Below are 26,732 nucleotides of genomic sequence, written 5' to 3'. Positions count from 1 at the left end.
GTAGAGCTCTGGGTGGGCAGGAGCTCTGCCTCCCTTTGATCGAAGCGGCACCCCTCCCTTCCCCCAATGCAATAAAGTTTTAAAATTCAAAAAAAAGTTGATCTTGGATTCAAAGTGTCTCTTGAGAGCTGCAGTCCTGAGTGGGAGGGGGAGGGGGGGCAATGCAAAGGGACAGCTGTGTGCAATCCACCTAACCCTGCCTGGCCCATCCAGAAGCCAATCCGTTCCGCTTGTGGGGTCTTGAGGTGGGGATTCCAAGCCATAATTCAGACAAAGACTTTGTTTCAGTGCTCATAAAAATGTAGTTAAAAGCAATCAACCCCAAGCTCACCCACCCCCAGCCCAGCCCCCACACAGTACTTCCTGGCATGGTGCGATTTCTGTTCTTGTGCTGTGAGCAAGAAGTGCAGAGCGAGGCCTTGGAAGTGTCCGGCCCCATAGAGAAGATCCCCTTGCTTGGGCTTGGCACGCACTTCCCCAAGGAACCCACATTTGGCAGTTTCCTGGCCTGGGTCCACTGCAGAAGCCCCTCTGCGTGATGATCCGTCTCTTCCCGCAAACCCACCCATGTTCCTTGCTTGGCTCCAGATTTTCCCGAGACCCTGAAGCTTCCCAGCCACAGAGGCCGAAGACCAATCTCAGGGGGCGCAGATGGCACAAAGGCTTTTTCTGGGCAAGTTGCTGGGTCGGTCGGTGGCTCTTGCCTGCCAGCCGAGGCCCCACAGGGACCAGCTGACCAGGGAAGCCGCTTCAGGGGCTGGTGGGACATGGGCTGCGCACCCCCTGCCCTGCTCACATCATGATGTGCCTCCGGCGGTGCAGAGCCAGGTGGTCGGAGCGCGAAAAGCTGCGGTCACAGTCCGAGCAGCGGAAGGGCTTGATGCCCGTGTGCTTGCGGAAATGCCTAGTTAGCTCGTCGGAGCGAGCGAACTTCCAAGTGCAGCCCTCCCAGGTGCACCTGTAGGGCTTCTCTCCTGCAGGGAGAAAGGGGAGAACAGGTGTGGGACCATTTGCTTGGTTTGTGCTGGGTGCATTTTGGGAGAGAGAGAGAGAGAGAGAGAGAGAGAGAGAGAGATGGGCCTCAGCTGCCCAAGAGGCTCTTTTCAGCCACTCTCTCCCCACCAGCCCCAGCCCCAGCCTTCCGAGAGGACCCACAGTGGTAGCCAGAGGATCACTGGGCTTTTCTGATGTGGGGAAAGTCAGAGAAAGGGAAGGTCACCGTCCATTGTGCCCACGATGTGGATCCGGCAAGCAGGCAGCCCCCTCCCATCCCTGGGCAGAAGGACAGAGCCCTCCGCACTGGAAATGCTGAAGACCAAATCTGGCCCCTTTGCAATCAAGGTGGGATAAAAATAAAGAAAGGAGCAACCAGCTGGCCGGCTGATTGCCTGGTGCTGATGCAGCAGCTAAGAGCTTGCCTGCTCGGTCTCCTCCTCAACTCCCCCTCCCCTTTTGGCAGCCTGGGCCATCCTAGGAGCAAAAAGAGCAGGCTGCCCTTCAAGACCCTCCTCTCTTCCTCCTTCAGAATAAAGGCCTTGCATGCAGGGCAAATGCGTGCCTGCCCCTGACTGCTGCCCACCACCTGTGAGATGCCCCCAGCACAAGGCAGCCAAGTGTTTTGAGATCAGATCAGCTAAATAAAAGATGCCAGGAGGGAGGCAGCTGGTCTGCGCCAAGGACAGGAAGGAAGACACAGGCCCCAGCACAGCCTCCTGGAGCCCACAGGACATGGGTTTGGGTGCCAGCCCAGCCAGCCTGGCATTCCAGGGGCAGCAGAGTGATGCAGACAGTTGCCAAAGGATACGCTTTGGGAGAGAGAGCAGGTGGGATTGTGCGGGGAGGGGGTTGCTAGGAGACTCAGCTAAAAGGATTCCAGCCTGAAAGATGGAACAGGTTGCTAGGAAACGTATGTGGGAGGATCCGGGGACCGAATCCATTGTTAGGATGCCTGGTGGGCAAGGGGAAGAACTAGCAATCCCAGCCCCACAAGAGCAGAGCAGGCGGAAGAAGGGCTCAGAAAAGCCACCTTCGATTTTACAGGAGGGGGAGTTTTGCAGATGGGCATCCCTCCGGTTGAGAGGGAATCACTGCAGCCCCTGTTCCCAGGTCCAGTCCATGTGGGTTTGGGAAGGAAGGAATGTCTGGAGCAGCAGGGAACAGTGAGCTCCTGCTGCCATTTCCTGGTGCCCCTCAAACGCTCCGTGTGGAAGGAAGGCAGAGAGCGGCACCAGGAAATGGCAGCAGGAGGCTCCCGGTCTGAAAACCATACCACCAAATTTGTCTCGCCCCTTCCAGAGGCACCTGGGTGCACCTGCTTCTTCTCCACCCCAATCCCTACCAGTGATGGGAGCCCCTGCCTGTCAGCTTCACCAAGAATCTCCTGGCCTCCATTGGAGAAAAAGGGGAAAAGGGGATTCTAGGCTGTGGGTTGCCTCGCCCCCTTTCTAAGCTACAAAGCCACCCTCGGCTTGTAGGCAAGCTTCCCGCTTTGGAAGTCCTTCCGGACTCTGCCCAGCTCCAGGATGCAGGGGCTGACCTGGGGCCTTCCCAGAGGGGTGGTGCCAGGTGGGAGGCAAGTGGCTCCCAAGGTCCAGGAGATCCCAGAAAAGGAAGGGAAGGGAAAACTGGGGAGGCAGAAGGCACAGGCCCATTTCAGCCCTGGTGCTTGGGCTTGGCAGTGGGGCAACTCTGAGTGAAGAGGGCAGCTCTGCCAGCCATTCTTGCTGGGGCCTTCAAAGAGACCCAAAAGGGGCAGGATTACTTGGGCACAAGGATGCGTCTTAATGGCTGTTGAACCCCACCTCCCGGGGGGGGGGTTGTCTCTGGAATGTAATGGGCATTGAGGAATCCCGGGGGGGGGGGAGGTGTTGATCCTGAGAAGAGTGGGGCCACAGGGCGGTGCCCTGACCCCCCCTCGAGCACCCACCAGTGTGTATCCTCCGGTGGGCTTTCAAGTGGGAGCTCTTGGTGTAAACCTTGTTGCAGCCCTCAAAGTCGCACTGGTGGATCCGCCTCTTCTTCAGGTCGGGTGACTCCGTTCGGGGCAGTCTGCCCCCTGAGGGCCTGGCAAAGACATTTGGAGGGCCACAGCCGGTGTTCAGAGGGTGCCCTGGAAGCACCGTGTTTCCAGAGAGCGCCTGCCGGAACTGCATGCCCAGCAGGATCGGGCCCCTCATGCAAGCAGCCCCACCCCCTTTGCCTGGGCGGTGACTCACTCTTTCTGTGGGTCAGGGAAGGAGGCCGGCCCGCTCTCCGAGGCACTGTCCTCGCTGTCGGTCTGGATCTCCACGGGACACATGGAACTGGGGTCAACTTTCACTGCCGGAGAAACGGAGACCCTGTCAGAATTCAGGCTGGCAGCTGCTCAAGAAACCGAAGACCAGCCTATCAGAGGGGCAGCAGGCCCCCTTGCCAACAGCAGGAGGCACAAGGGCCAGGGCAAAGGACTCTGATTACAACCCCCCCACCTCCCGCTCAGCTCCCCCACTCCACCCCCTGCCATGAAGACACAGTGGGACAACCTTGTCCTGGGTGCGGGGGGGGGGCACTCCGCTTCCAGTGCACAGAGATTCATTATGGGGGGGGGCTCTCTTATTTGTCTTTCTTCTCACGGGGCATTTCTCTCCCCGCCACTGCCAAGCAAGGCAGGGCATATTCAGCCCACAAGGGAGCCTGCAAGCTGTATGAAGCCCAGCATTCCTCTTCTGCTCAGCTGTCTCCCCTCCCCAGGAGAGGCAACTCCATCCTGAACTGCACAGCCTCAGATGCCCACATGGCAGCCATGTCCAGAGGAGACCTCCAGCCTTGTGCCCGCTGCCCCCTTTTTCTCACATGACCAGGCAGCTTTGTCTGGACCTTTGGGTGGTCCAGACAAAGCTGCCCTCCAGCTTGGGTGGATCGCACTCGAGTAGCCAAAACAGGGAGGCTCCCACTGCAGGCAGCAAGAGGGTGGCCGATACCCACCCTTCCCAGTCCTGGGGGAAGTGGGCAGATGGCAGGCAGAGCTCACCAGATCCAGCATTCTTGCCGTCTCCTCCGATCAGTGGCACTGTGATGGCGGCTGTGACGCCGTCGCTGGGCATGGTGGTGTAGACCACAGGCAGGGACTGCACCACCACTGGGATAGTCTGCAGGTTGCCCATCTTGCTGGGCAGGTTGACCGAAGGGATGGTGTGAATGACGTGCAAGATCTGCTGCCCGCCACTGCCCTGAGTGGACGCCAGGATGGAGCCGGGCGAGAGCACGGCAGGGATGGCCGAAGAGGAGCCCAGTCCGACGGGGGACATGGAAACCACGGGGGCCGGGGGTGCAGCCGGCATGGGCACCGAGCGGATGGGGGGAGACTGTAGGGAGCCCTTGGGCTTGTGGAGAGACAGGTCCACTGGCTCGGCCTGCGGCTGGTTGCAGTCAGTGGCCAGCAGTTCTTCGGGGGGCTCCGTCTTGATGTCGCTCAGCAGCACCGGGGGCTCGAGGGAGTTCTCCCCCAGCAGCGAGGAGGAGCTCATCCTGGGCTTGGCCTTGCTGTGGGCCCGCCCTGCCAACTGCAAAGACGAAAGGAAAGGAGCGTAAGAGGATCCCAGCCCAGAAACGGATTTGCGTCCTCGGGAACAGCCCCTCCCCACATGCAGGAACCCCTTAAGCCACCCAGGCTGCCCATAAAACCTCCAAAGGGTTCTCTTTGCAAGAGACTCCAAGCAGAATCTGAAGGAGGTGCCCCTGGGACCACACACAACCCTCATGGCTTCTGCCCCTGAGGGACTTGGGACTTGGGAAAGGGGGACCCCCCAAACCCAACCGATCCAAAGGCCAGGAGGGAGAGGGCCAAGCAAGCTGGAGGGGTTCATGCAAAGCCGGGGTGTGGCAGAGGCTGAGGAGGCCCAGTGCCCACCTTCTTGGCAGGACACCCAGTCCTTGGACGGAAAGCAAACCAACCTCCCAGCCCCCAAAGGAGCAAGCTGGCTCTGCAGCTGAGCAGGAGGCTGGGGGCAGTCCAATTGGGCATTGGCCGTCAGTCAGGACTGGCCCAAGCAGGGTGGAGAAGAGCTCTGCTCCAGTTGGTCAGGGAGCCAGGGCAAAGGGCAGGGGGCTGCATGGCTGCTTCCCAGGTGCTTTGAATGCAGACCTCCAAAAGGGGAGGCCTCCCTATGGGGCTGTGAGACCCGCCCAGGAGTGGTCAAGCAGCAAGCCCCACACAAGTCCCTCCTCCTCTTCTGGCAGGGTGAGGCAGGTGTCCTTTGCCCCAAACATTCTGGATGGGCTCAGGCTGCTACTTTGTCTTCCAGCCTTTCAGAATCCGGGACATGCAGCATCCCTCTTCCCTTCCCCTTCCCTTTCTTCCCTTCCCTTCCCTTCCCTTCCCTTCCCTTCCCTTCCCTTCCCTTCCCTTCCCTTCCCTTCCCTTCCTTCCCTTCCCTTCCCTTCCCTCCCTTCCCTTCCCAGAGGAAAAGCAGGCTGTGCAGCTTTTCTGAGGGAGCAGCCCTCCCCACTTGCAAGGCTGGCTCAGGTGTTGCCAACCCTTCCCTCGAGCATGGAAATCCCCCGAGAGGGGGGCAGCAAAGGGACTTCCTCCTTCTGTCCTGCTCCTTGGGGCACAGGCTAAGAGGGCTGCAGCGCTGCTAAACCCAAGTGGGCCCCTAGACTGAGGATGAGATAAGCCGTTTATGTGGAGGGGCGAAGAAGCCAGGTTTTGGTTCCCCCCTGGAGTTTCGAAGGGGCTGCCAGGTTGGCCAGGTGCACAGCTGCAGAAGGCTGAATCTGCCAGAGCTGAGTCACTGCAACCTCTGTGAGGTTCTCTCAGAGACAGCGGTGACTCTGCTCCCCCAGGGAGACCAGGCGGCTCCTCTGGATCGGGATGCTGCTGCCGTTTGGGGCTGTCCCTCCATCTGTGGCCTCAACGGGTTAAGTCTGATTTTCAAGCCTGGCCCACAAGTGTCCCCGTTCCACCAGGTGCCCTGGGGCAGAGGAGCCGGCCGAGGAGGCCTGACTGCCCAGCCTGCTTCTATTTCCAGTTTAAGGCTTGCAGGGGGTGGGGGCAGCAGGTGCCATCTGAGATATTTTTTTACCAGGGAAAGCTCAGCCTTTTATATACAACATGTATATTTTCTGTCCATAAAAAGGGTTATTAAAAAGAGCTTTTCCACTAGGCTCAATGCAGGAAATCATGCGGGGTGCAGAAACTTTCCAAGGGGGCCACCAGCCAAGTCAGGGGCTTCTTCCTTGCTGGACCCTCCCCCTCCCGCTCTTCTGCCAAGCATCCAGCAGCACCTGCTGCTGTGCCATCCTGTCTCCTCCCCTCCCCCTGCTGCCTTAATCTGCAGCCTGCCGGCCCGCCCGTCCCCTGCCCCTCCCTCCCCTTGGCCAACAGCTCCTCCCCTACACACCCTGCCTGGAAACCCTTCAGAGGAGTTGCCAACACTACAGAACCTGGATTCTGGACTCCCTCGGTCCCAGCGTTAGGGCCTCCTAGCTTTGCAGATGCCCTCCCTGGTTTCTCCCACAGAGAATCAGAACCTCAGCAGGAGCCCTAGAGGAGCCCTGGCAGAAAACTGGCAGACCATGCAAACCCCCCCTTGCTGTGCTCCCCACGGGCAAGAGCCCCTGGTTCTCCTCCTGCACAGGGCTTGCTTAGCCTCTGTTAGTGAGCGGGACAAAGCCAGCAACTTCACACAGGAGCCTCCATGGCTGTTTGGCTTCCTGAGTCAGCCCCCACCCCCAAAGTAGAGGATCCCTTCCTTCTCTGGGAGGGTCAGTCTGGATAGCTTGGAAAAGGAGAGCCCAGGGAGGCAGTCCCACTCTCCACCCCCCACCGGGCACCAATCTGAACCACATGATCCCTGTCATCAATGTCAGGGAAGCGAGAATAGGGGCTGTTGGGAGAGTGGGGTAGCATTCTTCCTTATGCTCAGGGAGGGGCAGGTGTGGAGAAGCAAAGCTGAACCTCTGTACCCCACCCCAAAGTTACAGAAAATCCATGCTCCCGCTCTAGACCAGTTGTACGGGCTCTGCTAGGTAAGGAGGCAAACCTTTCAGCTACCGGAAAACACCCTGTGGAGGGCAAAAGCCCCCACCAGCCTCTCCCCCCCAGCCATCAAAGGTCAGTGAGCAAATCGGGGGGGGGGGGCAATGTACCACCAGCAGTGCCTGTCATGCTCAGCCCAGAGCAGGAGGAGGAAGAGGAGGAGGAAGGAGGATCCAGTACTAGGCAGAATCTTTTGAGGAGCAGCCAATAAGTCACGAAGGGGGGTGGGGGAGGGGCTAATGAAAAGGCTGCACAATCCATGAGCCTCCATCTTTCAGCAGGGAGGGGGGGCGTTACTGCTCCTGAGCCAGGATGGATGGAATTGACCCCCCCCTCCCCACAAGGGCAGCCCTTTTAGTAAAACTAAAGGGATCGAAGTGTGGAGGGGCTGCGTCTCCCCCCAGCGTCCTGTGCCCTGAACAATCTCCAAGTTGTGAATCCTCTCCTCTGCTCAAGTCCTGAGAAGGGCCTGCAGGTCTGCCCCCAGGTGGCCTCTGCCCTTTACTCGTTTATTTTGGCGGGGGGGGGGGACGGACAGGCAGAAGCCCACCTGGCCAGAAGTTTAGTCTTGAACCGGCATCTGGCACCAAAGGGTATTTGCATATTCCACAGTCCTGCACCCCGTCTGTCCATCCATCCATCCATCCATCCATCCATCCATCCAAGGGGTGCTGAACCGAGAGCGCTTGGATCCGGCCGGCATCTCTTCGGTTCGGAGCCAGAGAGGGGGAGAGCGCAGGCGGACGGCCCGCAGCCTCAAGGAAAAGCCCACCCTTCACACAAGACACCCTTCCTGTCTCAGACCTGCCGCGACCCACGGAGGTGCCGCCGGCTGCCACGGAGGCTGCTACCTGTCAACACATCAGCTCTTCTCGGGAAATGCGGGGAGGCTAAGCGGGGGTGGGGGTGGGGGTGGGGGCAGCCTGGCAGCCCATCACACGGAGGCCCCCAGCCTGCAACTGGGCCTCGAGGGGGGCATGCCTACCGAGCCCCTTCGCTCCCGCCTGCCTCCCCCCACTTCCTGGGCTCCAGAGAGGCCCCGGTCCGGTGCCCGTGTTGTGCCCAATCGCCCCGGCCGGCTTGGCCAGCGCGGGGCAGCCCAACACAGTCGGCTTGCTCCGGTGGGCGGCTGCGGGCGGCATCCCATTGGCCCAGGTGGGCTAAGAGCTCCCCTCCCCCTCGGCCTCGAGACCTGCCTCCCGAGCGCGCCGCTTCCTGCCACCGGACGCCGCCGGAGCTGGGAGGCGCTCCGCCTCTCCCCGCCGCGCACTCACCAGCCAGGCCCTTTGCACGTCGCTCGACCTCTCCGCGGGCAGGATCATCCCGAGCCGGCAAGCGGCGGGCTGGCAGACCGGCGACGCGGGGGAGGGGGGGACTTCGGCGGGTCCGGTGGCGGCGGCCCCCTCCTGCTAGTTCCGCAGCGGGCTGCGCTCTCCGGCTTCGGTGGCTGCCGGATGGGCGGGTGGGTGTGCCCTCCTGGCAGCCACACCCTGGGGAGGGGTCCGGCCAAAGGGGCGGTGGCGACGGCGGCGCTGGCGTTCAGGGAGCGCCGCCTGGAGCTCGCCCGCCCGCCCGCCGGCCTCTGCGCGACTTTGGCCGAGCTTCTCGTGCTCTGCGGGCCCGCCCAGCCCAAGGCTGCGGAGGACGGGCAAGCTCGGGGGCAGGTCCGTCCCATGGCCGAGCCCCTGCAGGTGGACGGACCCGCCCCGGGCATGGAAAGGCAGGCGCGCGAAGGGCCAGTCCTATGTGGGTCACCTCCGGAACCGGGTGCCAGAACTTGCTTCGCCCTCCGCCTTCGCTGGCGAAGGTTAGCAGAAGGAACCAACCGCGCGCCCGGCTGTTTGGTCAGCATCGGGGCCAGGGAAGACCCACAGGGCCGCCAGCTAACCATTTCCCTCCCGGGCCACGGAGCCCGCTGTTTGGCCGCGTCCGCGGGACCCTAAATGACCCGAGAGCTGCTCCCGCTTTACCGGACGGCCAGGCGCCCCTCGAGAGAAGCAGGTGCAAGAGGAGAGATCCCTCCTTGCCCCACTTCGCGTTCATTGCACCACCCCCGGTTTTCTTTCCCGGGAAGGCTAGAGCCCCCTGCCTGCCCTTCCTCCCCCACTCCACGCAGCAAGGGTCACCAAGAGACCCAAGGCACAGAAACACACGCACCAGCCCTCCCTCTCGGCCCTCTGGTATGGCAGGTTGGATGGGGTGGGGGAGACGCCTGGAGAAGGGAGCCCCGCCTCTGCTTTGACCTGAGCAAAGAAAACCTTGAAGGGGCCCTGCCTGGGGGTGGCCTATGGTCCAGTTTGCAGCTGGTAGTGGCTTCTGGATTGAAAGTCCCCGCAAGGGGTTGGTCCAGCTAATGCCATCAACACCATGTTCTCCTCCAGGTAAACACCAGCCCCCCCAACTCCCAGAGGAAGCAACCTGGCCAGAGGTCTTTGCTCCGAAAGATGCTGGTCATCCTCTCTGCATCTTTGGGGAGCCCATCAAGTCCTTGCAGGGGCTGCAGCAAGAGGTACTGCCCAGCCTTGGCTTTCAGTAGCCACTTGGCCCTGGCCATCTCCCCCACTTTCAACGGGCATCCAGTTGAAAGAAAGGGCATCTCTTCCACCTGAACAGATAGAAGATCCCAAAGAATCACCTATAGCCCCTTCCCCCATTATTCCTGCTTTTCAGGGGGAGGGGACTTGGCAGAGCTAGAGGTGAACTAATCTTTTAACTGGCTGGAGAGGTGAAAGCAAAAAAATTAGGGGATGCTGTGCTTAAGAGCCCCACAAGGACAAGGGTTGGTACCCTGCTGTGCAGAATCCTCCCTTTTCTACCTGCTTAAAGTGGGGGAGTGGGGCAGTGAATGGAACTGGATCTCCAGCCAGAATGCCCCATCCCTCAGAAGAGGAACATTCTGCCCAGCTTATGCCCACAGGTGGCTTTGGCATTGCTGTACCACCAGCAGTTGGGTTCTCCCCAAAGGTCGTGATCCCCCTCCCCAAGAATCCAGGGCTTTCCTTCCACCTGTGAGCCCCCATCTGAAATAAGCTGTGCTAATTTAACTACCCCCCCCCCAAAATCCTGGCTAGCTATATCCAGGTGGGAAATGCTGGGCAGCAGGGGCTGTCCCTTCTCCCTCTTTTGCTCTGGCCATATGCGAAAGCACTGCACCAGAGGCACAACTGCCAAGCTGTGCCTGATTCTGGAGCCCAGGCTGCTCTTCCAAGGACAGCCAACAGGGAGGGAACAGGAGAGCAACGGTGGGGGGGGGCAGGCCAGCTGGCAGCCGGGCAAAAGTCCTGCCAGGCTCCCCTCCCCCAGCTCGCCTCCGCCCAGGGTGGACAGGCAATTCCTGCCTGCTTGGGTGAAGCTGCACGCCAGCCCCCGCCCTGCCCCAGGCCAATCACTGGAGAAGCGGCCCCACCCCTCACAGCAGGCAGCCTCCTCCCCAGAGAGCAGAGGGCGTGGGGAGGGAGGCAGCTGAATGGGCTGGAGCACATTCTTCCAGCCCTGAAAGGGGTGGGGTGGGGTGGGGGTCAAATCAGGCAGTTCTAATTTAGGAGGGGGACTCTCCTTCTTGGTGGGAGGTGCTCTGGGCAGGATTCCCACCTCCCTGTGCCAAGAGGACACTCAGCCTCCCACTCTGAACCTAATCACACAAGGGCAGAACTCCCACTTGCAGTGCCCACCCCCAACCCCCTGAAAACTCAGCTGGGAGGTTCCCCACCATTTGGGGGTGAGAATGTCATAGAAACATTCCATTGCACTCAAATACAATCTTAGCCCTGCGTGAAAAGAGGGGCCCCTCCCTCTGGCTACAAAGGTTGGCCTTCCCTACTGGAGAAGGCCTAGGTGACCCCAACTCCCATCTCTCTTCGGCTGCACCTCCTGAAGGCCAAGGAGGTCACCCCCTCAGAAAGGAAAGGGTCAGGATTCCAGGGGCGCATGGGGTGGCCCCACCCTCTGCCAAAGCCCCTGGTGGTGGAAGAAGTGGGGGAGGTTTCTATGCTGCCCCTCTTGAGCCTGCAGATGTCCACTCCGCCCCTTCCCCACCCAACTCCTGGGGAATAGCAGCTTCTCTGCTGAAGTGAGCACTTCTGTGCTGCGCACACACACCTTGCACAGCTAGTGCTTGTGCTCAGGAGTGGGCTGGGGGTGCTCTGCTACTCCAGCCTTTGCAGCAGATTTCCCACCCTGGCCAGGGGGCCTTCCCCACAAGGCTGTCACAGGCACTTGAGGGGTCCAAGCAACAACCCCCCCCTTTTTTTTTAACTAGGAAAAAGCAATTGTTCGGGTACATGTGCAAAACTAATGCAGAGTAGCAGAAAACGTTGGGAGCCACTTAATGCTGTAGGCATGGGAAATCAAAGTGAAGGAACATTGCAGATGCCACAAATGTCACTTCCGGGTCAGTAGTATCAGAACAGGGACCACAATCCCTCTCTTTCTCTCTTCCTACCCTAGGCTAGAGGTAGACTACTTCCTGGTATGGAGGTTTCACTTTTAATCCCAAGGATTCCTGCTGCTATGCAACGGTAAAAGAAAAAAAGCCCCCCCCTTCTTTTAGAGAGCCACTGAAGTGAGGGGCCTCCATGTTTTGCAACAGTGAGTTTCAGTTCTCGCTTCCAAAGGTCTGCCCCCCGCCTTGCCCAGACAGAAGAGCTCCTGCTTCCTCTTTTCCCATATAATCAGAAGACCCATGCTGCACTTCCATTTCTGACATGGAGAGCTCAGTCCCTCCCTGCGAGGATCATCTAGCCTGCTCCCTTCCCTGAACAAAGAGTCTCTCGTTCAGAAGCTGCCCCTCCCTGTACCCCAACAGTGGGGCGAAGGGAAGGGCACAAGAACAGCTGCTTTGGCTGCCCTGGAAATGGGGGGAGGCAACCCCCCAGGAAAGATCCTCTGAGCCACGGAGGCAAGAACAGACAGGCGGCAGCCACTGGTGACGCTGCAATGCCTCCCTATATTATTTTGTAAGCAGTAGCAGGGATCCCCCTCCCCACCCGGGAAAGCCTTAGAGGGGGAGGGGCAAGCCCCTGGGGCTAGCATGTCCCCTGTGGTCTCTCCCACTGAAGCAGAGAGCTGTCTCCAACTTTAAGAAAGCCACATAAGAAGCCAGGAGCTTTCCAGATTCATTGCAAGCCAGCATTCTGACTGTAGGGGCTAACAAGGCCTGATGCGCACCAAATACTAGCACACGGATTTCAACAAAGAAAGCAGACCAGGCTTTCCTGCTGGGTGAACCAGGTGTTTGGCTGGAGATTAACTAAAGAGGGTTTGCAGAGGCACTAGCAGAAGGCCCCAATCCCACAGTCCTGGCTGACGTCCGCCCCATGCCAGTTACACATTAACCTCCGCCACCAGCAGGGCACAAACCTGACTTTCCTCTCCATTGGAGGACCTGTCCTCTGTTGGCTTCAGGGCCAGGACAGGGTCTGGAAGGGGGACAAGGCAGGTGTGGAGATCAAAGCCCTCAACTTCAGGCACCTTGCACTGTTGAGGAGGGAGAATCTGCTTTCACCAGAACCTTAATATTCCATTGGGAAAAGCCATCCTATCTGAAAGCTGCTCGGGTCGAAGTAACCCCCACGGCTGCAGCCGATGAGCTACCAGGCCATGCCTTCCTGGACACCCGTTTCTGCCCGGTTCTCGCGAGAATGGCTCTCACACCACACAGAGAGAAGTGCCCGGGACCAGGGGCAGAGCATAGTCCCGAAGACAGACAGGATGCCAGCAAGTGGCCATGCTAACCCAATTGCTGGGAGAGCCATCGGCAGAGAGGGACACTCGGGCACCCACCAGAATTCCTTGCCTACTGCAGAGTGAATGGAGGCTGGCCTCAAACCGTCGTAGCCTGAGGGAGACTCTGCCCTTCCACTGAGGCCCAGAAGGAGTGTTTCCAGGACCCCCACTCTTGGCCAGATCTTTGAACAGAAAAGACACCCCCACCCAAGGCAGAAAGGCAGCCCCCTCACGGTCCCCCTTGGGTTTCTGGAAGGAGCCCAAGTCCTTTCTTTCTGCTCCAAAGACTGCCAAAGCGCCAAGCAGACCCCATCCTCACTGACTGTTCCCCCCACTGCTGATCTCCAGCCGACATGAAACGTGGCCCCAACCACAGGTCCTTCAACAAAGGCAGGCTCAGCTCTGCAGAGGCCCCGCACAGGGGCTGCTCCTGAAAAGTTGCAGAGCCCACATTCCCTCCGGTGGGTTTCCGCGGCAGACAGAGGAGCCCCCCTTAACTGGGGGGTGGGGAACAGGAAGGCTCCTCCACTGCACCTCCACCAGCGAGAACTAGTCCAGAGGGAGCAACCACTGGGCAACAGCTTGAGAAGGGGAACTGCCTGGTGACGCCCTGCCCCACCCAGGGTTGAGGGACCAGCTGCCGCCAGGCTCGCAGCAGATGGAAGGAGGTCGGCACCTCCCATCCTGAGCCCGGCAAGGCGGAGCCCCAGATACCGCCTGGCTGTGAGGGACACACCCAGCCGCTCTGCTGTCCACACCTCCTGCAGGAATTTCCTCCAGCCCAGCCTTGCCTTGCTCCTCCGCTGAAGGAGACGCTGGCAGGCAGATGCAAATGGTGCTGAGAGGCAGGGAGGAGGCAGGTGGCCAAGCCTGTCGGCACGGTTGCCTAAAGAACTCACACGCCCAGCAGGGCCAAGACCTGCTCTGCATCCCCTCCTCTGCCATGGGTCCAGCAAAGTCACTGGCAGGACCAGGTGGACACCTGGGAGGCAAGGCAAGAAAGGGGGCCACATGGCAGAGGAGGGGGTGCAGAAAACACAGGGCTTGGAAAGTGGCAACCCCCCTCCCCTTCTGCTTTTAACACTGGGCTGCTCTGGCTTATTGTTCAGCTCAGCTGGCTGCATTTCAGAGCAGCTGGAGAGGAATTCTGGACACAAAAGTGGACTGAGAGATTGGGGACTCAGGACTTTGAAGGGTTCTCTTATCTCAACCCCCTTAAGGGGGAGGAGAGTGAAAACTGTGGCAAAAGCGTTGACTCCCCCTCAGATCTCCCCCCCCCCAGGACAGAGATCCAGGGGGTTGGAGTGGGAGGGTTTGCAATCAAACAGCCTCAGGATCTCCCTCTTCGCCCCTAAGGACAGAAATTTACAGTAAAGCAGGCAGGCAGAGGGGAGGGGAGATGGGGCAGGATCAGGCTCACCGTGGTGTGTCACTGGTTGCATTCAGAAAGCAGGGATCAAAGATGAATCTGGCTAACTGACCCGAGTACAACTGATAGAACCGACCTTGGTTCTTTTCGTGTTTGTTGCATTAACTAAGGAAATGCAATGGAAAATGTTCAGAGCTTTCGGGCTGCCCAGGACCTCTAGAGCTGCAGCAGCAGTTCCCAGGCAGCTGGGAGAAGCACCAGGAGGCGCTCCGGGCAGAGGCAGGCGTGCCAACTCTCTGGGCATGCTTGGTTATGCCAGGACACTTTTACACCTGGGGCCAAAGGTCCTCCCACCGGAACTGTCCCCCTCTTCTGCCCACTGATGCCCACAGCCTCCCACCCTGACCACCCATTCTGCCCAGCCATGCTCAGAAGGGTAAGCAAGTGCCAGAATGCCCACAGAGGGCTTCTAAAGTTAACCCCCCACCACACACGTGTATGGAGAGGGATTGTCTCGACCTGCTTAATCTGCTTTTTGAAAAGGAGCCCCCCCTCCCTCGCCAACTGTAATCAGCTCCCAAATTAAGGGGGGGTGGTAGAGGAGGGTCTCTTGAGGGAGAAGCCTGGAGAGCCTTGCTGCTTCCCCTCCTGCCTGGCCAGGCACAGCTTCCTTGGCTTTGTGGGGAAGGTGTGTGAAAGAGCCGTTGCTAAGCAACTACAGGACACCTCCAGGGATGGGGGGGGCAGAAAAGAAGATTCAGAGGCTACAACTGCTGCAGTTGTGGCTGCCACCCTCCTGGAGGGGGGGCACATGCCAATCCCCAGCCCCTCCCCCCACTCTCACCGGCCCCGCCTGCAGCTTCTCAAGCTATCCAAAGCTTAGGCACCCGGGGGTGGGGGGTGGGGGGGTGGGGGGTGGGGGAAAGCAGGTTGCCAAGCAACCCCTCCCAGCCACATTCCAAAACCTGCAGGGTGGTGGCCCCGGCTGCCCAGGGGGCAGAGGAGGAGGGCTCCATCCTACCCTGGACCACAGAGAATCTCTGCTGCCCAGGAGCCAACCAGCACCATGGGGAAGAGGTTGGGTGGGGTGGCAGGAGATAAAAGAAGAAAGCCAGAGTTGCTGCTGTGGTGGGAGAGGCAAGACCTGAACCATAAATTTACCTAAAGACCATTGCAAAACAAAGAAGATTTGTACTAGTCAGCAGCGCTGTTCTCCCTCCCCCACCCGTTAGCTTTTGTGCCCCCAAAAGCTGATTGGTCAGCCAGGAAATGTTCTCCTTTCCTAATTCCTGCAAGGGGGGGATGTCGTTCCAGATCAGAGGCCAGCTCCCTCCATCTTCCATGCATCTGTCAGCGGCTTCAGCTGGCAGAGGGCTAGATGGCCTGAGGAATCGGGAGGGGGAGGCACTGCCCACCTCTGGAAATTTGAAACTGGCAGCAGGAGGAAGCGTGAGTGCCAGCCCAGCCCCATAGCCTCCCAAGGGATGCTGGCTGCCCTCTAACAGCAGCACCAACTCAGCGGCCTCCCGTGCAGGCAGCATGTGCTCCATTAATCCACGGCATCCCCGTGAAAGCCCCTCAACTCGTGGTTCTCATGGCCTCCAGCATCACCCACGACTTGGTCACCTTCTCTGCCTCCAGAACTTGAAGCTTCCCAGGAGGGTTTATCACCTCGCCTGTGGGGGGGGCTCTCTTGCCACCTTCTCCTCCCCATCTTGAGCAGCGAATCAAGAAGTTGCTGCAAGTGACAAACAGAGAAGCTTTTGTTTTAATGTCTGCATTTATTATTTTCAAGCACTGGGCTCTGGTGATGATTGCACTAGAAACTTAACTCTGTGATTCTGTGGGAAAAAGAGAAATCAAACAACAATCACAAAGGCTGCTGGTGTGGCACAGGAGGGCCCCCAGGACTGTTGTTCTGCTGCAGGAGACGCCTCTACTAATCCTTGGATGTGCACCCCAACAGACCTTCTGCCCTTCTGCTCCCTAACAGCCCTGCTCCAAAGCAGCAGTAGACAGCCCATCCCCGTCCTGGAGAATGGCTACCCCAATGGGGCACCCCATTGTCCTGCAACCTCTCCATAACGCTGTTCCCAGCCTTGCCAAGTATGGAAAAACACAGAATCCCCCTCCACCCAGCTGCAGGCTCTGCTGCTCAGGGCTGCCTCTGCATGCCAGGCCTTGTGCTACGGGGATGGCTCTGTATGGGGCACGTGGAGGACTATGTGGGCAGAGCCCTCCAGCTGGCAGTGCCATCTGCAAAGGAGGGAGGGAAGGAAATGCGCTGCTCTTTGCAGGAGCCCTTCTGCCACCCCTCAGTCAGCACCCCCTTGCAGCAGAGCCTCTCTTCCCAGGGCACCTTTGTTTAGCTGCAGGCAGCACCTTCCGAGGATGCCTCCCCCGGGTGTCTCTGGGCCTCAAGAGGTGGCCTCACTGGCAGCACCCGCACTCGCCAATCCATTTCCTCCCACATTGGTGCTGCAACTAAGGCAGAAGCGGGCCGAGAGCGGGTGTCTCTCATTCGGATCCAAAGGCAGCTGCATTGAGCAGGAAAGGGGGAGTCCCTGGGAAAATGTCCTGCTTCTAAAGCTGTCCTGACCGGGGCGGGGCGGGGGGGAGGGTGTTCAAGCAGCGCTTGGCTGGGAGAGCTGCAGCTCCATCCTGGGGGTGGCAGGCCAAGCCCCTCCAGAGGGCACCCATTGGCAAGGCTAGGCTTCTTCTCAATTGTCCTCATCATGCCAAGAGGGGGCGCTGAATGGAAGAAGGCCCCTCCCCCTCATAGATTCCTCCTGGGTGGCCCCAGTGCTCCCAGCAACCAAGAGTCTCTCTGCTGAGCATCTGCGAGACTGACCGCCCCCACCACAGGTGGCCAGGCTGGGAGGCCCACCACCACCACCAATGCTCCCCATGTTCAGGAGGCGGAGGGTGGATCCTTCACTTCCTTTCTCCCAGACTGCAAGAAACAACAGTCCTGGTGGGTGGGGGAGGGGAGGGAGGGGCCACTCAAAAGGGAAAAATGGCCCCAAAGGGCCCCCCCAGCCTCCAGAGGCAGCACCAGAAGCCACAAGGAGACCAGGCTCAATGAAGGAGCTGCCGGTCCTGGATGGACGTGGACTGTCTCAACTGAGGCCCAGATCTCTAGGGAAATGACCCCTGGAACCCTCCCCTCCGCCTTTTGGCCGGGAGTCACAGGAGTGTCTGATGGGAAGAAAGTTCCTGTGCACCCAGGGGGCCCACATGGCAACTTAGGCTCAACCCTCCCCCCTTGTTCCCTGAAATCCCCCTACTCTGCATGAGTGCCCCCCCACTTCATCTTCAGCAAAAGTGGGAGGAGTTCACTAACAGGGCCACGCCCCTTGGGATCAGGAGACATCCACACCAGGGTGAAATCCAGCCGGTTCTAACAGTTCCAGGAGAACCGGTAGCGGAAATTCCAGTAGTTCAGAGAACTGGCAGATACCACCGCTGGCTGGTCCCAGAGTGGGCGGGAATGGAGGTTGTGCAATATCCTTGCCCCAGGAAGGTGGGAATGGAGATTTTGCAGTATTCTTCCCCTGCCACGCCCACCAAGCCACGCCTACAGAACCAGTAGGGAAACATTTTGGATTTCACCCCTGACCCACACCCAACGCCCAGATTGTGCCCATCCACCTGGAATATTCACAGCTGAAAAGCAATCCCTTGGCAAGACAGCTGCTACTGGGCACTGGCACACTGCTTACTGGGGGCACCAAACAGGACAAAGGAAGCATGTGGAGGACGTTGGGGTGCATTTCTGCTGCACAGTGATGGGATGGGCACAGGGAGTAAGCGAGACAAAAGCAGTCAGGTAACCCTGAAGCAGCAGAAGCAGCAGAAACCTCTGCACAGGTCCAGGCCTCAGAAATCTAACAGGGGGAGCCTGGAGCAGCCCTCGGAACAAGATGCCCACCTTCTTCCCACAGCTAACAGCTGTGGTTAGGTTAGATGCTCGGACAGGACCTGCTAGTCCTCAGCACAGTGCCAGCCCATCACCCTGCCTGAAAAACAGGTTCCGGACCCAGATGCTCCAGAGGTGGCCCAGCCCTGCAAAAAAATGAGGCAGCCCCTGAGAACTGAGCTGGCCCGGGTAAGGGACTGTCAGCTCAGTGCTGCCACCAGCCCAGATAGATCCCGGATCCTTTTTCACAGGACAGCTGAACCTGGCACTGCACACAAGCCCTGGAGCCACACCTGGCGCTCGACCTCCCTCCGGCTACCTTTGGGGCACGTAGAGGTCGGCTTCTCCAGAGACGCTGTAGCCAGCGGCTCTGGGGAGGTGGCTCTGGGCAGTGGGAGAGCCTCCGTGTGAAGGTCCAGGCAGCCAAGGGCTGCAAAGAGAGCCCCCTCTGCCCCAAAGCTGGAAGAGTTACTCCTTCTATTTATACCTTCTCCACTGCCTGCCCATGAGCATTCATGTCAGCTAAAAATGAAGCAAAGAACAGAAACAAATAACATTAAAAGAATTACAGCCTCTCCTCCACTGCCAGGCAGCTGTGCAGCAGAGGGTGCCCCTTCCCCCTGGCACAGCACATGGGGGGGCATCACTCAATCACAGAAGGAAGAACCAAGAAGGGTGCACAGAGCCCTCTCCCCCCCACGGGCACAGAAACCCAAGTGTCAGCCGGGCACCATCTTGGGACAACGGGGCATGTGGCCTTCCCCTCTCCCTCCCACTCTTCAGGCAGACCACCTCTGGGGCAGCTCCCCGTGCCTGCCCAACACTCCAGGCACATCCTTCCTGATCACGGCTGTGACCTTCCGAGCACAGCAGTGGCTCTGCTTCCCAGGGCCAGAGGGAAGGCCCAGGAGGGGGCAGGGGCTCTTTGAATGTGCCCACCACAGGCTGTCCCTGCAGTGCCCCCTGCACAGCTAGGTGGGGCAGAAAGGGTCCCCTATTGGAGGGGGGAGGTTGCACCTCTGCCGCATCCCATTAGAAAAAATGAGTCCCTCCCCCAGACCCCCCAAAGCAAGCAGGCAGGTGAAGGAAAGGGGCTTTCTCTGTGAGGACATGTGAGAACCGCTGCCAGAATTCCCGTGTTAGGGCTGAGGAACTTGTTCTCACAAACCCTAGCATTTGCTTCTCGCATTGGGAAGAGGAGCCAGGCAGAACCACTTCAGGAAGGCTGAAAGCTGTTTCACATTCTTTAAAAGCAACACAACACACACAACAACCACTCATGGGAAAGAGACAACATACACCTCACAAAGCTCCCTCCCCCGGCCTCCAAGAGGCTGGCCTGAAGCAAGTTAGGAGGGCAGCCTGCACCCACTGGGCCGGGGTGCAAAGTGCCAGAAGAGAGCACCTCCCCCATCTGCCTTGACGACCTACTTCTGGGGAGCAGCAGGGAACCCCATCCTTAGGTAGTAGAGACTGAAACATTGGCACACCACTTCTTTTGATCATAAAATAATAGATGGACCCCAATGGAGAACAAGCGAATGACCTAAATGCAGGGGTGAAATGCTCCCAGATCGGACCGGATCACGCAATCCGGTAGCGATCGTGGCCGATGGTTTGGCAATCTGGTAGCGATGGCGGATCAAAGCTCTGCCCACCCGCCCAGGTGTTTTGCAGAAAGTTTTTGCGCGGTGCATGCACTTCCGAACTGGTAAGGAAGGTAAGTAGATTTCACCCTTGCCTAAATGCACGTGTGTCACCTCTGTGGGGTCAATCCGAGGTGCTGGTTGTCACCTTTAAAGTCCTTCATGGCTTGGAACCAGGTTATCTGAGAAACTATCCTTTCCTAGTCACATCTACCTGACCCACCAGAGCAGAGAGGAAGGGAATGCTATGAGTCCCCTCCCCTAAGGGGGTCCATTTAATGGGATCCAGAAGTAGGGCCTTCCTCCCAGTGGAACATGATCCCCATGGAGACATTTCGACACTCTTTCAGAACAGCCTGAAGATCTGGTTCTGCCAACTGGCCTGGGGACCCGAGTGGGATGGAGTCCATCAAATGGCTCATTTGACTGGGGCTTGTTCCTAGGGAGTGGGGGGTTGTTTATGTTTTATATTGGGTTTTTACTGTTTGTAAACTGCCCAGAGTTCTTCTGAGTAGGTGGCCATATAAATCTCCCAAATAAATAAAAAAAATAATCAGATGAAATTCTTGAAGACTCTAACTTAGAACAGGCATTTCTTCCCGATTCCTTCATTTCAGAATGCTAAAATGTATTTCTTTTCAAAATAAGTGGACATTTTATTGCCCTGTCAAAGCTCACCTTCTCAAAAGTTAAAAAAACAAAACAAAAATTAGAATAAAGGGACATTAATCCTTTTTTTATTTAAAGAAAGCCACAGGGAGAAAGAACAGGCTATAACACAAAAATGGTGCAAAATATTTTAAAATCTCTCTTGTAATTTTAGGCCACGCACAAAAATTCAGCTCAGATTAGTATACTGGAAAATTCCTGGGGCTTTGCCAGGCAAGCTGGCACAAGGCACAGTGAGCCTTGGTGCTGGGCACAAACCTCAGCTTAGAAACAATCGTGTGTGCGGGTAGCTTCTGGGCTCTTCCAATGGCACCGTGGGGACACTAAGACTACCCAGCATGGTGCAACTTCCAGGTGTCTAGACCGGCGTTTCTCAACCTTGGCTACTTTAAGTAGTATGGACTTCAATTCCCAGAATTCCCCAGCCAGTGCTGATGATTCTGGGAGTTGGAAGTTCATACCTGTGCGGATGACCAGGTTGGTCCTTTCACACTGCCTGAACTTTGCCCTCTGTTGGGATGGTCTGTGCTCCCACTCCAAGCCAAACTGGCCCTCAAGGTCAGCTGCAAGACAAGACAAGACATCTTTCTACATGGGTCTCATCTGGACAAGCTGCAGAAGGGAGGCCAGCTTCTCCTGCCAGCCGGCCAGCTGCCAAAAGGGCCAGAGTTCACTAAAAAAGGGAGCCGCCAGAGGAGACCTCAGAGGGACTGGGGGAGGGGCAAGGCAGCTTTTCTGTTGTCCAGACAGGGCACGTGCTGGGCTTCCCTCAGGTGGGACTGCATCAATGGCACAGCAGGAGCCACATCCAGGCTTCCTGGCCCTTCCCAAAAAGCAGGAACTTTTCGGGATGGCATGCGAGCTGGCTGCCTCCTCAGAATGTGTCCGCAAGGCCCAAAGCTCGGCCTCCTCAGCACTTCTGGAAAAGATGGCACCAGCACTGCCCGAGCCCATAAGGGGTCGGGCATCCCCCAGATCCAAAGAGACACTGCTCAAAAAAAAGCGAAAGCCTCTGGATTCAAGGACACCTTTGCCCGCAAGCAAGAAGAGGCAGAGGGGTAGAAGAGGAAGCTGAGCGGGGAAAGTGAGCCCCAGGTACGATCAATGGGGAGCGAGGAGGGAAACCAGCTCACCTCGGGTTCTCCAGCCAAAGTCCAGAGCCCTCCTGAGGACCCACAGCTGGAGCCCACAAAGAACAACACTCTCAACACTCCCATTCCTTACTCTAAGATAAAAATACAATATTCGTCTTTTTTAGGTGGGTTGCCATTTCGCCAAAGACAGACGGATGGATGGGAGGGAGGGAGGGAGTCATCCATGGCGAATGGTCATGACCGACAGAGATAGGCTGCTGAGAGGCCATACATTGGAAAGTAGGCTAAGTCAAGTTTCCTCTGTTGGAACTGTGGGCTCCTGCCTGTGCAAAGAGAGAACAACCCTTAATGGTAGCAAAGGACCTCTGGAACTCATGGCCACCTCCAAGTGCCAAGCTGGAGAAAGCCCACCCCTTCCTAGAACAAAGCCACCCCAGAAGGCATCTGGCGGAGAAAGACAGAACAAAGGTTGGCAGTGCAGTACCGCAGTTAGAGGGACTGGATCTGGGGAAGAGCCCCTATCCAACCACAGGGCCCCCAAGACACTCTGGGCTGCTCTCTCTCCCTCAACCCCCTACCTACCTCACAGAGGGGTGGTTGTGGGGATAATGGAAGGAGAAGCCCCCCCACATACTTGACCTCTCAAAAGCTGGCCTTGGTGGCTTCCCCACAGGATGCTTCATGGGCCCCTGGGCCCCAAAACTGATGCTCCACCCTAGGTCGCCCAAAAACTGCCCACTGTCAAACCTCAGTAGTCCCACTGAGGACTTAGGAGCACCTTGGGCTGTTCTGCCCCTCCAGGAAGCCACAAAGCAGCCTGACCCAAAGTCTTGAAAATGGGTGGCCAAGCAGCCCAGGTTAAGCCCTCCTGCACTGGGGGGTCCAGATCCAGAGATGCAGCTGGAGACTTTCGTGGAGACCTTTCTGCCTGGGGGAATCAGGGAAGCCCCCCAAACTCACCAGCCTCACTTCAGTTATCTCTCAGGGAAAACCCTCCATAACCACAAGGCTCCTCCCCAGTCGCCCTGGACGCAGTGGGTCAGGGAACATGTGAACCCAGTGGGGCAACAAGCCCCACTCCTGACCCAAAGAAACAGCACTGTTACCCATAATGTCAAGGGGGCCTGGAAACAAATCCCAGGAAAGGGAGCAGACAGAGGGCCCCCAGCCCCATGCCAACCGCACACTTGGCACAGGCCGAGGCCAAGCCCTCCCCGGAGCCTGGGCTGCTGGGCTTCCACAAAAGGAAAAAGGCCTCCAGCTTCCGAGGCCTCCCATTCAAGGAGTGGCTCACCCATGAACCAGGGCGGGAGGGGGGCGGGCTGGACCCCCGAAGCGAGAGGGGCAAAGAGGGAGGGCAGGCTGCATGAAAAGCCCTGGCCAACTTTCTCCTCCCATCCCACACCTCCAAACTCCGCGCCCGGCAACTCTTAAAGGTGCTTTGGGGACCCTACGGAATGTGCCTGCAGCCCCTCCCCCCCTCTCACAAGGGGGGAGGGAATGGTCGCCGCGGAGAAGCCTTCAGAGCAGCTCCCGTTCGCTCCCCCGGCAGCCGCGCAAGAGCGCTCCTGAGCGAGGGCAGAAGGCTCCGCGGGATGGGAGAAAGGCCAGCCCGCCCCGAAACGCCCAACCAGCCTCATCCCACACCGCGGGCCTCCCTCCCTCCCTCCGGCCGGCCGGCCGCCCCCCTCCCACGCCCGTAGAAAACCCCGCCCAGCCAGCCGGGCCGCGGGAGGGGCCGGAGCCGAAGGGGAGGCTCCTCCCAGTCCGGCCCCGCCCACCTGCTGCTCGGCCCCGCCCCCTCAGCCCAGCCAAGGCGGGTCCTCCCATCTTCTGCCTTCGGGGACCCGACGCCCACAGGCGCCGGAGGAGCGTCGGGGGCGCGCCCAGCTTCGCCAGCTGTCAGCTCCGCCGCAGCCCGGGAGCGGCGCAGCGGTGGCTGTGGCGGCCTGAAGAGGCTCCTCCGGCCGGGAACAGCCCGCGCTCCGGGGCCGCAGCGCCCGACGGCCTCGCCCGACGGAGCCGCCCAGCTGGAGGGGGGCGCTGGCGGAAGCGCCGGCCGAGAAAAGGCTGCCTGTCCGCTCGGGGCGGAGGCTGCGGGGCCCCCGCCGGGGCTCTCTGCGGAGCTGCTGCCGCCGCCGCCGCCCGCCGGGGCCAGGCGCGCTCTGCCGCCGCCGCCGCCGCCGCTTCCTGGGGTGGCGCCGCTTCCTCTTCCTCCTCCCGACCCGCCTCTCCGCCCCGCGCCGACTTACTTGCCGTTGCTCCTCCCGCGCGGCGCCTGGTCCAGGCCCGGAGAGCGCGGCGCGGCGCCGGTGCCGCTCCGTCAGTCGGCTGGGCTGGCAGGCTCCGCTCTCGCCTCTCTCCTCCTGGAGCGCTCGGCGCCTTCCCCCCCCAACCGCCAGCCCTGACCCCACCCAGGGCTCCACCCAGCCGGGCTGCCCGCGCTGTCAATCACCAGCACCTCGCAGGCGGCGCGGCCAACTTGCTCCCGGCGGCTCCGGAGGAGGTTCGGCGCGCGGGTGGGGCAGCCCCGCCCCGCCGTCTCCGCACAGCCGGGCGGGCGGGCGGGCCGGCCCCCGCCTCCATCCTGAGCACCGGCCGCTCCGCCCTGCCTAGCTCCGCCCCCGCCTCCCGCGGCCAGGCAGGGAAAGGCCGGGCGGGCGGCCAGGTGAGCGCGGGCGGTGTGTGTGGGGGGGTGCGCTGCCTCCTCCGCGCTCCCGCCCCGCCCCACAAAGGACCCGCCGGGCAGGCTGAGCCAGGACCCTCCGGGAGGCCTTTCCGGGATGCTCGCGAAAGGCACGCGCGTTGCGGAACCCGAGCCGAGGGAAGTGCAGTCCGGATAGGTCGCCTTGGCGGAAAAGCTCCGGCAGGGCGAGCCGATCGTACTTCGGCCAGGTGGCTGGAAGCCAAGGAGGCAGCTGCGACCCAGCGCCCAAGCGAAGGAGCTGTTGGCGCCTGGGCTGGTGGGAGCTTTGGCCCTTTGCCCCCTCCCCTGGCAGACGCTGCATCGATCTGCTGCCAGTCAGGCCAAGGTCAGCTCTGGAGCTCAGTTCCCAAGTAGCTCATTCGAGTTCTCTTACAGCCCCAAGGCTGCCCCTGGGTCTGGCTTGGAATAAGCCCCTCACCAGCAGCAAGATAGGAGCATTGTTTATTTGGAGGGGGGGCTGCTGCCCAGAGTTCTGCAGGCAGGAGGCCGATCAGCATCCCATATTTTCAGGCACCAGAGTAAGAGAGCGTCCAGAATCTCCGAAGGCAAAGGAAGGCAGCCTGCTGGTTGCCCTGCCAGAGGGACTTTGTGCAAAAGGTCCCAGGTGAAACCTTTGGCATCACCCACCTTGATGGATTATGGCAGCTTCTTAGGGTAACCGTCGGCCGTGAGAAGATTGCCCTTTGGGTGCTCTCTGGCTGAGCCAAGAAGCCCTTCCTTCCTGGGGTTCAGTGGGGCTGCTGCTTTTCCCGCCAACAGGTCCCAGAGGACCGTTGGGACTTAAGGAACAATTCAGCTTCGTTGGAGGACCTGGAAAGGCTGGCTGGGGACGCAGAGCCAGCAGGTGCTGCAACAAGCTTTGCATGGAAGAGTTGGCCCCCATTTCCCACATGCTGGTCCCCACCACCTTCCGAGTGGCTTGGGAACACCTGCAATTTCAGGATCGTCCAGCACCAGCTCCCCTCCAATCCTGCCAGCTTCTCCATGGCAACCCCAGCAAGTAAGACTGGAGGCAGCAGTTTCCATGAGTCTTTCCCGTGGAAACAAGCTCCCCCAGCATAGCCTGGGTCTTACTGTGGGGTGAACCACAAGCAACCCTGGAGAGAGGCCTCCAGAGAGGTGAGAAAGCAGGAGCATCAGGGACAGGATGGACCTGGAAGAGAGAGGAAGACGAGGATGGGGTGAGCCAGAGAACATTACTATTGGGCTTATTTGCCAACAGACACACACAATACACACCTCCGCAGAATGCCACAGCCTTGGACTTCCATCTTCTCAAAATGGCCAGATCGGGAAGGCAGTGGATGCCCCAATATAGGAGACGTTGGCTGGAGTTTGGCCAATGTGAATCTTAATGAGCTGCGTGAACAGAAAGTAGGTGTCCCCCACCCGGGCAGCAGAGCAGGGTCCCCTTTCTCTTGTCCTGACTTTGCAGCTCTGGTGACACAGCTGGGAAATGGCTGGCTGGGTACATACATGAAGACTTTCCTCCTCACTTTTACTGACCTCCAGCCAGCCATTCAGGGCCAGAAGGGAGGCTAGTGTCCTCCAGATCAGCGGTCACCAACTGGTGGTCCGTGGACCACTGATGGTCCATGAGAAAATTTTGGTAGTCCACAGAAAAATTATTTGCATTTTTTATATTGCACTAAATCAGGGGTCCTCAAACTACGGCCCCGGGACAGATACATGCAATGAACGTTAGTGTTGCTGCAGAGAGTCTCCCCCTTCGAGGTCTTTTTGTGCAGGTCGGAGGGGGACAGAAATTCCAACTTGGGGTCTGCTTCAGCCTCCTGGTGTGGGGCTTTGGCTGAAGGCTGGAGGGAAGTGCCACTGGTGGCGAAGAGCCGGAGGGCTTTGTTCCAGTGGAACTGCATCATGGCCTGGAACTGGTTGACCATCTCAACCTGCTGAGCCTCCAGGCGCCAGTACCTGGTCTTGCACTCCTGCAGGTCTTCCCTCTGCTTGGAAAGCCTATGCTCCTAGTCCTCAGTGAGGTGCTTCTGCTGAGCCTCCTTCTTGGTTATTTGAACTAAGCCAGCTGTTTTGCCAACTCTTTGTCATGGTGGCTGCTTAGCTCCAACAACTACTTCCTGTTGGGGGCCTGAGGAGCCCAAGCAGGGAGGCCAGGAGTGGCTGGGAGGGGAAGGGTGAGTAGAAGCTAGCAAGATGCCCTTCAACATGAGTGACATCGAGTTGGCCACGCCCACCCAGTCACATGATCACCTAGCCATGCCCACCCAGCCGATCATTAGGCAGATCATATTAGTGGTCTGTGGGATTTAAAATTATGAATTTAGTGGTCCCTGAGGTCCGAAAGGTTGGTGACCTCTGCTCCAGGTGTCATGGGAGTGTGAAACCCATGGTGCACAACACACAGAGGAAACAGGTTCCCTTCACTCAGAGCTGTAGCAGAACCCCCATCCTCCCTGACATGACCCTCCCTTGCCTTGTGCCTGAAGGGCTGCTGCAGAGGCCAGCTGTTGTGTCTTGTCCACTCTCACCGCAGCCGGGGTCTGCTTATCTGCTCCCGAACACGGAGGAATGTATGCCTCCCGGCCCCAGTCCTGGCTCCATGCCCAGACA

General features: G+C 59.1%; 1 protein-coding gene across 5 annotated transcripts; it reads right to left on the bottom strand.

The window, feature by feature from the left end:
- Positions 1-340: 340 nt before the first annotated feature.
- Positions 341-23,871, bottom strand: KLF8 (KLF transcription factor 8). 5 transcript variants are annotated; one of them, XM_058196904.1, is made up of 6 exons: positions 23,692-23,820; positions 15,738-15,849; positions 4,010-4,541; positions 3,216-3,318; positions 2,927-3,063; positions 343-974 (listed from the first exon to the last, which is right to left on the bottom strand). In XM_058196904.1, exons 3-6 carry the CDS (start codon positions 4,503-4,505, stop codon positions 793-795), a joined length of 918 nt encoding a protein of 305 aa, XP_058052887.1. In that variant the 5' UTR covers positions 4,506-4,541; positions 15,738-15,849; positions 23,692-23,820; the 3' UTR covers positions 343-792. The 5 variants fall into 5 exon arrangements, with proteins under 5 accessions (XP_058052886.1, XP_058052887.1, XP_058052890.1 ...); XM_058196903.1 differs by lacking the exons at positions 15,738-15,849; positions 23,692-23,820 and adding an exon at positions 8,293-8,477 and having other exon boundaries at positions 341-974; XM_058196907.1 differs by lacking the exon at positions 15,738-15,849 and having other exon boundaries at positions 23,696-23,871.
- Positions 23,872-26,732: the final 2,861 nt, after the last annotated feature.

The sequence above is a fragment of the Ahaetulla prasina genome, chromosome 11 (genome assembly GCF_028640845.1).
Source record: "Ahaetulla prasina isolate Xishuangbanna chromosome 11, ASM2864084v1, whole genome shotgun sequence".
NCBI lineage: Eukaryota > Metazoa > Chordata > Lepidosauria > Squamata > Colubridae > Ahaetulla > Ahaetulla prasina.
The sequence above is the reverse complement of the archived record's forward strand: the minus strand, read 5'-3'. Positions and strand labels throughout refer to the sequence as shown.